This window comes from Acinonyx jubatus, chromosome C2 (genome assembly GCF_027475565.1).
Source record: "Acinonyx jubatus isolate Ajub_Pintada_27869175 chromosome C2, VMU_Ajub_asm_v1.0, whole genome shotgun sequence".
NCBI classification, from domain to species: Eukaryota; Metazoa; Chordata; class Mammalia; order Carnivora; family Felidae; genus Acinonyx; species Acinonyx jubatus.
Window position 1 is genome coordinate 59,207,095 of NC_069384.1, and position 12,435 is coordinate 59,219,529.

The 12,435-nt window shown below is 36.4% G+C and overlaps 1 protein-coding gene across 3 annotated transcripts in view; it reads left to right on the forward strand.

The window, feature by feature from the left end:
- Window positions 1–12,435, forward strand: part of ATP6V1A (ATPase H+ transporting V1 subunit A) — a 64,507-nt gene that overhangs the window by 30,576 nt on the left and 21,496 nt on the right. For all 3 annotated transcript variants that reach the window (XM_015075309.3, XM_015075308.3, XM_015075307.3), the window contains 5 exons: window positions 1,698–1,826; window positions 4,880–5,094; window positions 5,371–5,508; window positions 7,944–8,095; window positions 12,038–12,200. In XM_015075309.3, coding sequence (XP_014930795.1) covers window positions 1,698–1,826; window positions 4,880–5,094; window positions 5,371–5,508; window positions 7,944–8,095; window positions 12,038–12,200 — 797 coding nt within the window. The remainder of the gene's footprint in view (window positions 1–1,697; window positions 1,827–4,879; window positions 5,095–5,370; window positions 5,509–7,943; window positions 8,096–12,037; window positions 12,201–12,435) is intronic.

The window sequence follows — 12,435 nt, forward strand, 5'->3', positions numbered from 1 at the left end:
CTAACACAAGTTAATTAAATATTAATACTTTAATAGTTTCCCCTTGGATATTAGTACATAGTTCCAATTAATTGTATCAGGAGGCTAAATACATCAAAAATAGAGTTATTCTGGGCTGCCTAGGTGGCTCAGTCCGTTAAGCATCTGACTTCAGCTCAGATCATGATCTCATGGTTCGTGAGTTTGAGCCCTGCATTGGGCTCTACACTGTGCCCTGACAGTGCAGAGCCTGCTTCAGATTCTCTGCCTCTCCCCCACTTGTGTGCATGCATGTGCACATGCTCTCTCTCTCCTACAAAAATAAATACACGTTAAAATAAGTAAGTAAATAAAACTATGGGGCACCTGGGTGGCTCAGTCGGTTGAGCGTCTGACTTCAGCTCAGGTCATGATCTCGCGGTCTGTGAGTTCGAGCCCCGCGAGCTTACAGCTCAGAGCCTGGAACCTGCTTCGGATTCTGTGTCTCCCTCTCTCTCTGCCCCTCCCCTGCTCATGCTCTGTCTCTCTCTCAAAAATAAATAAACATTAAAAGAAATAAATAAAAAATAAAAATAAAGTTATTGCTACACAGATCTGAAAATGTACAACTTTCCCCACCTACCAGAAAAGTAACTTTTACTTACTAGACAATGTGATCTAAAATAGTAAGTATAAATTCTGGTTCAGTATTTATAAGAAATAGGAATTCTTGGGACACCTGGGTGGCTGTCAGTTAAGCGTCTAACTTCAGCTCAGGTCACGATCTCACAGTTAGTGAGTTCGAGCCCCGCATCGGGCTCTGTACTGACAGCTCACAGCCTGGAGCCTGCTTCGGATTCTGTGTCTCCCTCTCTCTGCCCCTCTCCTGCTCTTGCTTTGTCTCTGTCTTTCAAAAACAAATAAGCAGTAAAAATAGATTTTAAGAAATAGGAATTCTTAATCGGGACTTCACCCAGTGGTAATGACTAATTATAAACATCCTTATGAAAGACAATTTTTTTTTCTAGATTTTATTTTTTAGGTAATCTGTACCTAACATATGGGGCTCAAACTCACAGCCCCGGGATTAGGAATCACATGCTCTACTGATTGAGCCATTCAGGCACCCCTGAAAAAAATTTTTTGGATGCATATGTGAGTTTTTCTAGGTAGAGCTGTTATTAGTTTATCAAAGAGGTCCTTGTTTCAGAAGAATTTTAAGAGCCACTAATGTGAAGTGTTAGAAATGAAAGTAAAGATGTTGTTTTAAATATTATTTCTCAAAGGAATAAACAACACAGTTTTGTTTCTCAAAACAACACAGCAAACTGATACTTGTGTGGCATTCTGCCGTGCAGCTCTTGTTCCAATTTTAGTTTAAACATTTTTTTTTTTTATTCCCAAATCCATCATTCCATGTATTATAGCAACCAGCATGATCAAAGTGTGTCTCGATGCTGCTACGTTTGCCAAAGAGAACTTTGGACTTTTTGAAAATAATTTTCATCTGTATTATGTAAATGAATAAGCTTTAGCCTAACACATACATTTTGTTTACCTCTATATCGGATGCTAAAAATGCATATTTTTGTGAAACTGTATGTATGTTTCATAGTGGGTGTTTTCTTTTTCTTATGAGTATGTAAGAGAGGTGTATATTTGGGTTAACCGGATATTTTAATTATCTGTAACTATTCACAGGATCTTAAGTTTTCAAAACACTCATTTGTTCTTTTCAGTGGTTACAGCTTGTGACATGGCAGGTGCAGCCATGTATGAGCTGGTGAGAGTGGGCCACAGTGAGTTGGTTGGAGAGATTATCCGACTGGAGGGTGACATGGCTACTATCCAGGTGTATGAAGAAACCTGTATCCTTTTTGGTTCAATTTCTTGCCACTTTCTACAAGTCAGAATTTAGGGATTTATAGCAAAGGTGGAAGTAGCAACAACCAATGATATCAGACGCATGAAATGCTGGTGTTATAAAGAAACGTGATTTTTACAGGAATTTTGAGGAAAGTACTAGGAATTAATGATCTTATTTTAAGAAATTAATATTATCTTCTGAACGTTCATTGCTCTTTGTATCTTGGTAGTTCACAAACTTTAGGGGAAACCAATTAGAATTTTTCTTAAGAGTGACACATATTGTAGAAGAAAGCATAAACAGAATTAACAATATCAATTTATATGGTTAAAATTCTCCAGTCATGATTTCTGTTTAAAATAGTAAATTCATAAATAAATCAGTCACTACTGTCTGCCTGTATTCTAATAAATAATGCTAGATGACATGTTACATTATGGTTTTAGCACTAGGAAATCTTTACTTCTTTGGTTATCATAATTTTGGCTTTTAGGCATAGTATTTATGTTCAGTTTTCTATGAAAAAGAGATAATGTGTTAAACTTTGTGAAGAGAAACTACTTTTTTTTCAACTTAATTTATGTGTTTTACTTAAATTGACTCTTAAGGGTAGTAGTAATTCTCCTTATTTATTATTATTATTTTTGTTTAAGTATAGTTGACATACAATATTTTATTAGTTTCAGGTGTATAACATAGGGATTTGACAATTATATACTTTATGAAATGCTCACCATTATAAGTATAGCTACCATCTTACCAAAGTTATTACAATATTATTAACTATATTCCGCATGCTATACCTTTTTATCCCTGTGACCAATTTGTTTTATAACTGGAAGTTTGTACCTCTAATCTCCTTCACCTGTTTTACCCATCCACTCAACCCTCACCCCTCTGGCAAACACCAGTTCTCTGTATTTATGAATCTGTCTCTGTTTTTGTTTGTTCGTTTGTTTAATTTTTTAGATTCCACATTAACATGAAATTATATGGTATTTGTTTTTCTTTATTTTTCTCTGAATTATTTCATGTAGCATAATACCTTCTAGGTCCACCCATATTGTCACGAATGGCAAGATTTCATGCTTATTTATGGCTGAGTAATATTCTCTTGTGTAATGTACACATATGCATATATGTTACAGTGTTTTATGTATATATACACACAGGTATGCTGTATCATCTTTACCCATTAAATCTATCAGTAGACACTTCGGTTGCTTCCATATTTGGCTGTTGTAAATAATGTTACAAGAAATACAGCGGCACTAGTTTTTTGACTATTTTACTAAGATTTATTTGGTACAACTTTTTTGTCATACTAAAATACATTTTTTCAGGTAATTTGTCTCTCTGTGTGTGTACTGTTGTGCTAAATCAAAACAAAATCATCTGGAGATTTAAATAAAATTAGAAGTCTTTGTAGCTACGAAATCATGACTAATCAAAAAGACTTTTTTAAAAGACTTTTTCTATTGTTAGCTTTATCTTTTATTCAATCTTTTACGTGGTTTGAAGATTTAAGATAAAAACAAATGAAGGTGTATACAGTGACAACCCTCTTCACCATTGTCATCCTGTATTTGGCCAATTTTCAAAACACATGCATGCGTGCAGCCATTTTTATTAATTCCTTTTATTGTATACCCTTCTAGGTTGTTAATTGCATATATGAACCAATATAAATATGTTACCTTTCTTCCCTTTTTTCCCCAGAAGACAGCATACTATATGCACTGTTCTGTATCCTACTTTTTTTTATGCAAGATGGATAGGTATGTGAAAAGTATAGGAAAATGTTAGTGGTAGGATCTAACTGGTAGATATGAGAGTTCACTGTAAAAGTCTGAACTTTGCTCTAGGTTTGAAAAGTTTCATAATGGAAATGAAAATATATTTTGGAGATCTTTCTGGAGCAATTCATAGAAGCTCCTATTCTTTTTTTACAGCTACACAGAATTCTATCATATGAATATATATAATTTATTGATCTCTTTAATGATAGAAATTTTGGTTGTATCTAGTCTATATGTGTTATAAACAGTGTTATAGTGTAACTGTAGGATGAATTCACAGAAGTTGGATTCTTGGGTCAAGATTTATGCATTTAAATTTTTTATTTTGCTGAATTGCTGTCAATAAAAGTTGTACTGATTTTACTCTTGTCAACAAGTATGTGAGAGCAACGGATTTCAGTGTGCTTACTTGCAGGTTGTATTCTTTTGCTTTCCAAAACCACTTCTTAATTCTTAAGATTTTAAGTTTTTGTGCCACGTACTAGTATCCTTTCTAGGGGATTGATATTCCTCAGTAGTATAGCTGAAATCATGTATTAAGGAGAGTTGGAACAATGTATTAACCATATATCGCTGCTGTTTTTAGCTCTGTGGTTCCCAGACTGTGCAGAAGGCATACTGGGCAGCTGCAGCAAACTCATGTGATGCCCCAGGATATTTAAAAGTTTTGAGGTTAACACGGGAGTATTAGACATGTTGTCAGACATCACGTGAACCAGTAGCTTCAGTTTAATGAACACTTTCATTATTCGGCCGCACTGTATTCTTGTCAATGATGTCATATCTTTGGGAAGCTGAGTGTTTGGTGATTGCTAAGCTGAAAAGCAAGTATTGTACAAAAATGAATGTGGAACAGGTATTCAGTTTGATTCCAAGGTTTGAAAATGGTACAGTGCCCAGTAAGCACTTACATCCCATTTGTAAGAATTGATGTTATTTAAAAATGAAATTAAAAAATTTTTTTCTCTCAGTCTATATATTTTTCTCTCAGAGTGTCATTCAGTTATTAGGACATACATATTTATTAAGTTGTTTGGATATAACTATTTAATAAGTGGAATTATTAGATACATCTTTTGTCACAGTGACCTGTGGCCTGAAAAAATTAATGGAACACTAAGGATGTTGTGAACTGAGAAAGTTTGAGAATTTCTGTTTTAGCTTCTTAAGTATCATTTCCTGTTAAACTGTGATACTTCCTTTTTATAGAGTCTCTAAACTTTCAGAGTGAGTTTTCCTCAACTACTGTTTCTAGCGGGTGTGTCTGTTGGAGATCCTGTACTCCGCACTGGTAAACCCCTCTCAGTAGAGCTTGGGCCTGGCATCATGGGAGCTATTTTTGATGGTATTCAGAGACCTTTGTCAGATATCAGCAGTCAGACCCAAAGTATCTACATTCCCCGAGGAGTAAATGTGTCTGCTCTTAGCAGAGATGTCAAATGGGATTTTACACCTTGCAAAAACCTGCGGGTATGTCTTTGAAACCAAGATTTCTAACATTGGTGAAAGAATGTGAAATGGATGTTTAATGAACTATTTTGTACTCTTTAATAAAAATAGACCACAGCAGTATAGTTTAATTTTTTCTTTAAATCTGCTAGAAGAATTATAGAATATGTTTTATTGATAAATGAAGCAAATGATTTAAGTAATAGCAGCAAGGATGAATCTGCCTGATATTTATTTGAATGTTAAACAGCTTGATGTTTATTTGAACATTAAACAGCCAGTACATTTGTTCTCTAGGTTGGTAGTCACATCACTGGTGGAGATATTTATGGAATTGTCAATGAGAACTCACTCATCAAACACAAAATCATGTTACCCCCGCGAAACAGAGGAACTGTAACTTACATTGCTCCACCTGGAAATTATGATACCTCAGTAAGTAGTATATACACTTTATCTCATAGTGTGGCCCTCCCTGATAGTCCCAAGAGTACCCATTTTAGTGTCCTAAATAGCCATAGAAATGATACTTAATGTGCGAGTTTTAATTAACTCCCATAATTTTTTTTTATCATGATGATTTAATACCCTTATGTATTGCAAAATGATTACCACATAGGGTTAGTTAACATTTCCATCAAAGCACTTTACCTACTTAACCTTTGTGTGTGTGCAGTGAGAACATTTAAGATCTACTCGTTAGCAACTTCCAAGTATATAGTACTATACTGTTATGTACAGTCATCATGTTGTACATTGGATCCCCTTATGCATTTTTTTTCAAGTTTTTATTTAAATTCCCATTAGTTAACATACAGTATAATGTTAGTTTCAGGTGTAGAGTGTAGTGATGCATTACTAACACCCAGTGCTCATCACAATAAGTGTCCTCCTTAATACCCATCATCCATTTATAACACCTCCTCCTGCCCACCTCCCCTCCAGTAAATCTCAGTTTGTTGTCTATAGTTAAGTGTCTGTTTTCTGGTTTGCCTCTCTTTTTCTCCCCCCTGTGTTCATCTGTTTTTTGGGTTTTTTTCTTAAATTCCACATATAAGTGAAATCATATGGTATTTGTCTTTGAGTGATTTGTTTTCACTTTTAGCATAATACTCTGTAGCTCCATCCACATCATTGCAAATGGCAAGAGTTCGTTTTTTATGGCTGAGTAGTATTCCACTGGGTGGGTGGGTGTGTGTTTTAGCTTCTTGCTAGGACACACACACCACATCTTCTTTATCCATTCATCAGTTGATGGACACTTGGGCTCTTTTCATAATTTGGCTATTGTTAATAATGCTGCTATAAACATTGGGGTGCATGTGTCCCTTTGAATCAGTATTTTTGTATCCTTTGGGTAAATACCTAGTAATGCAATTGCTAGATCATAGGGTAGGTCTATTTTTAGACCTTTGGAACCTCCACTCTGTTTTCCACAGTGGTCGCACCAGTTTGCATTCCCACCAAGAGTGTAAGAGGGTTCCCCTTTCTCTACATTCTTGCCAGCACCTGTTGTTTCCTGTATATAACTGCCATCATTATTTTTTATAAAGATTTTATTTTTGAACTTGGGCTTGGGAATACAAAAAGCAGAACATAGTGAGTTATTTTTTGTTTGTTTTTTTTTTTAAGGGAAAGCAATATCTAATATAACATTTTTCCTGCTTCTTAATTTATGCTCATCTTAAAGCCCTGATTCTTTAGGCATAGAGTAGTCTTTGATTTTTAACTGTTAATCTATATTTGCATTATTAATTGTATAATGGATTATATGAATTCTAACTCTGGGTAGGTTGTTTAAAACTTAGTCCTTTAATGTTATTGCTAGTCAGTAAAATACAGTAGACTTATAATAGTCTTTGTGGGTATGAAGATAACTTTATTAAGAAGACTATTGTAACAAATAATCTGTTCCAGATGAAATGTGAGTGAAAACAATTTTCTAGTCATTTCTCAAGAGTAAGTCTTTCCTCTACAAAATATAGAGAACAAAAGATTTAGATTGGGATTCTGGGCAATCAGCTAGCCTTACCAGCTTAAAGACTCACACACATGGAAGGAACACTCTGAGGTAGACAGTTCAAATTCATGGAGTAACAAAATTATAGATTGCTATAAGTCTGTGGACATTGGGATTATTTGTGAGTAGTTGAAACCATCTCAGTGTTCATAAATGTTAGAGTATTACTCATTATCTTTTTGCTTTTGTAAATATTTAAAAATACTTTACTTTATTAGATATTTTAGGGTTCTTAATAAGTATTTTTTATTAAATCGGTATAAGAGCACTATAATAAAGTAAACAAAGGAAAGAGTAATATGAAAACTTTCATTTCTCCCTCAGTCCCAAGCGTATCTTCTGTATCTTTTTAAGACCTGTCCCTGTGCATATCCATATCATTTTTTTTAACTATTCTTCTATTATTTGAAATAGGTCTTTCTCAACTCCTATTTTTTTAAGCATTAAAACTAATAAATGCACCTGGTTAAAAAAAATTAGAACTGTATATAAAGATTTGCAGGGCACCTGGGTGGCTCAGTCAGTTGATCGTCCACCTCTTGGTTTTGGCTCAGGTCATGATCTCACAGTTCATGGGATTGAGCCCTGCGTTGGGCTCTGTGCTGACAGCATGGAACCTGCTTGGTATACTCTCCCTCTGTCTCTCTCTGCCTCTTCCCTGTTCACACACATTCTCTCTGAAAATAAATAAACATATATATGAAAAAAGATTGGCAATAAGAAATATAAATCTCCTCCACTTCCACATACTAGCTTTCTACCCCCAAGAGGAATTTGGGGTTACTTTGATGTTAGAGGAAGAAATGTTCATAAATTTGACTGTACTTAACATCCTACTATATTTCTATAGGATGTTGTCTTGGAACTTGAATTTGAAGGTATAAAGGAAAAGTTTAGCATGGTCCAAGTGTGGCCTGTACGTCAAGTTCGGCCTGTCACTGAGAAGCTGCCAGCTAATCATCCCTTGTTGACTGGCCAGAGGGTCCTTGATGCCCTTTTTCCGTAAGTTTGAGCTATGTCCTGTGGTTTTTCCTCAGAGGATTATATGTGGTTATTGTTTCCCTGCCTTATAGATATCTTATGTGCTAATGCTATAATCAATTTTATCTAGAGAAATAATAGTAAATTAGTTAAAAATGTTCATATATTGCCAATGTTTATTATGGAGTGAAATCATTGACACAGTTGCAAAAAGAGTATTACTTCTAACACTTTTTGAAAAAATAAAATTTCCAGAAAATCTGTACCCAAACAATATAGCTATCTTTATTTAGCTGTCCTGGAATTAGTAGACTGGTGTCACTATAAATATGGTTTCTAAAATCAACTGGGCTCTCTGTGCTGCCCAGGAATCTTTCTTTATTTATAGTCTGCTCTTTGCCATTTTCTTCATCAGCTGCTTAAAAACCTCAAACCTCTTGTCTTTAAATCTCAGACTTTACCATACTCTGCTTTACTTTCAACAAAAAGACTTCATCATTTATTTCACAGAAAAGACAGAAGCTGTGATACAGCAACTCCTTCAACTTCTGAATCACGAACCCACATACGTCCCACTTAAACCCTTCAAACCTACCCTCTGAGTTGTTCTCACTATTTCTCACAAGATCTTCGATCCTGTGACTTATTAGTCAGCACCTCCTGTTTCCATATCCTTCAGGAACCAGCTTAAGCTTAATAGTCTGTCACTCTTATGGATACTGGCCAATAGACTATATTTTCTTGTTCCTTTGTTTTCTGTCACACTCACCTGGCAAAATCCCAACTGAATCTGTCCAGCCATCTCCTGCTCCCAAGTCTACACACAGGCTGCTGAGAAATTCAGTTAATCAGTGCAAGGTGGTATCTCACTGCTGGGTCCCAAATCCTACTGCATTTCTCTCTTTCCCATTCTCCTGCTCTCCTCAGCAGCTGTTTCAGACCTCTGCACCTGCCTCAGGTCCTGGGCTCTACTCTTCCTTCTTCATTAGCAACAAATGATCATACTAGAGCCTTCACATGTGAAACTCCTTCCATTAATGTACACTTCCATTTGTCCCCTCTCATCTTTCCTCTTTCTGGAGCTTATCCTACCTCATGTCTCCTCAGGGACCTCCCTCTGTAGGTTATCTTCCTTTTATTTCCCATTTCATGAAAAAATATCTACCTTCTATCCTTTTCTCCTTTCTGTCTTCCACTACTTGTCTCCTCATCTTTACAGCCAGACTCCTTGAAAAAATAAATTAGCCATCTCCACTTTTCCCACTGTAATTCACAGTGCCTGCCCAGCTGGCTTGCCCACAGTTGTAACTACTGTCACTAACATTCTCACTCACTACCATACTGATAATTCAATAAATAAGTTTTGGTATTTCCTTAATTTCTATGACTTTGAATGTTGAATGTTGCTGCCTATTCCTTCCTCCTTGAAATACCCTGTTTTTGTTCTTCCTGTTAGCTTCTATACACAAGTCCTTATTTTCCACTGCAAGTTCCTTCTCCTTTAATTTTGATATTTCTTAGAATTTTTCCCTTTCTGGGGCCCCTTACCCTGTGTGGATAACTTTGTCCACTCTAATGACTTAAATCTTCCCCTACATATGATGACTTCCAAATCTGTATCTTCCCCCAGATCTTGTGTGAGTTCCAGACTCACATTTCACTTCTGATCATGCCTCTCCTTTTGAACATCTAATGGGTACTTCTAAGTCAATATGTTCATAGCTAAAATCATCATCTTAATCACCACTCCCTTCCTTGAAACTTGTTCATCTTTTTTTGTTGCCTGTTTCAACGGCTATCATTATCCATCCAGTGAATGCTGAATCTAAAATCTATGATTTCTCTCAAGGATCATTCTTACCTGCTCACATCTAATTATTGAAGAAGTGCTTTTATTCTCTTACCCAGGTATTTTTTATCTACATCTTTCATCCCTTCTCCATGATTTTAATTAAGGATCTTACCCTCGTTCCTGCCATAATCACATTTAATTAGACTTCTCCTTAGTCTTGCCTTCTTTCTAAAGGATTGTCCATATTACATAATGACACATCTAAAACACATAACTGGTCCTATGCTGTTTTGCTTGAAACCCCAAAATGCTTTTTATTGCTCTTAAATCCTCCGGCGCCTGGGTGGCTCAGTCGGTTGAGTGTCCAACTTCAGCTCAGGTCATGATTTCACAGTTCGTGGGTTTGAACCCCATGTTGGGCTCTGTGATGACGGCTCAGGCCTGGAGCCTGCTTCAGATTCTGTGTCCCCCTCTCTCTCTGTCCCTCCCCCACTCATGCTCTTTCTCTCAAAAATAGATGAATATTAAAAAAATATATACTCCTTAACTCCTTATAAAACCATCTGGTCTGTGATCTGGCTATTGCTTACTTTCCAGTATCATGTTAGCCACTTGACTGCCCAGCTTCCTTATGCATCATCTTCCAGGCATCCTGAAGGACTTTTAGTTCCTCAAGCAGTGCTCCCTCTTGCCCCTGGACCTTTGGATGTGCTATTTCCTCTACTTAGAATGTTATTTCCCTTTGTCTGGCTAATTTCTGTTTCCTTTCAGGTCCTTCCCTTCAGAAGGATTTCCTGACCCTACTCCAATCCAGTGTCAGACTTTGCACCCCTTCCTGTGTTTTCCCCTAGCACCTCGGATGTTCTCTTGATAGCATGTTTCACATTGAATTGCTGAACTTCCAAACTGGGGCACACCCAGCCCTGCCTCCCCATCCAAGTTAAAAGTGATTTGAGAGAGGTATACAAAGCCGTAGGATGAATGGACATGCCCTCGTGGTTTATCAGAGTCACTGAAAGGTTTGAAGGAGAGGGACATCTGGGTGGCTCAGTCAGTTGAGCATCCAACTTCATCTCAGATCATGATCTCACAGTTTGTGAGCTCAAGCCCCACATCGGGCTCACTGCTGTCAGCCTGTCAGCACAGAGCCCACTTCAGATTCTCTGTCCCCTTCTATCTGCCCCTCTTCCACCTGTGCTGTCCCCCCAAAATAAATAAGTATTAAAACAAAAAAAAAGGTTTGAAGAAGAAAAAAAATGTTTAATATGTATTAGTTTAATTTTGAAGAAGTCTGTCATTATTATTAAGGTCATAATGTTTCTGTGAATTTTATAATAAAACAGTATTGCAAAGAAATTTCCCTTAGCATTAAATTTCATTTCTCCTGCCCACACCCTCCTGCTCTACATGCACACTTGGCATGTGAACACACACACAGACACATACCACACCATTCACTTTGCCCTGCCCTTAAGGATATTTCACTCCCTCTTGCCACTTCTTAGGAAAAGTTTGAATGTAGCTGCTAAATGGCACTATAACCACCAGCTGACTTTGGTTTACACCGCTGGAATGTGAGCTCTGCGTACAGAAACATGGCTATCTTATTTGCTGGTGTCTCTCCAGCCATTTCAAACAGTTTTTAGTGCCTAGGAAGTACTTTATAAATAGTTATTCAGTGTATAAAAGGGGATTGACATAACACCTTAACAAAATTCTTTGTTCATTAACCTTTATAGCAAGATATGATTTTCTTAAGTCTTATTTTTTGCCTCAAGACAACTTAGAAAAGTTGTTTAAATTTTTCTTTTAGCTGTAATTCCTATATTGTGCTTACATGAACTAATTTATATAAACATTCCAAGTATCATTAGTACTGTTTTATTTTCATATTCCTTTTCCCCAGGTACTTTATGGCATGTACCCTCCCAATCTAGCTATTAAAGGTGGTAGAGATGGTTAATGACAATAAAAAACATACACTGTTACAGGTACCAGCTGCAGAAGCAATTACTGTATCTGTATATCTATCTTTGTATATATATAGATACAGATGAAAATGTTTCAAAGTGCTTTGTTTCTTCAGCTTGTTTTTCTGTGTCACTTACCTACTTTATTTGTTAGTAGTAATTAGCAAGTGTAGTAATCCACACTTTGTTTTCTCCGCTCAGATGTGTACAGGGAGGAACTACTGCAATCCCGGGGGCTTTCGGCTGTGGAAAGACAGTGATATCGCAGTCTCTATCCAAGTATTCCAATAGTGATGTGATCATCTATGTAGGATGTGGTGAACGAGGAAATGAGATGTCTGAAGTCCTCCGGGACTTCCCAGAGGTCTGTACATACAAAGCTTCAAATATTATTTTAGAGAAAATACCACTAACCAACTTCCTTTGGCAATTAAAAAAGCTTTGTCTTGGACCTAGAGCAATGCTCTGATTTGTCAAGGATCTCTTAAAGAATTTTCTGATTATATTTGTGATTCAATTTGTATATTCCAGGAAAGGAATTTGAATTTTTCAAATACTTTAAAGTTTCTATTTGTGGTCTGATGGTTTTCAGTTATTGG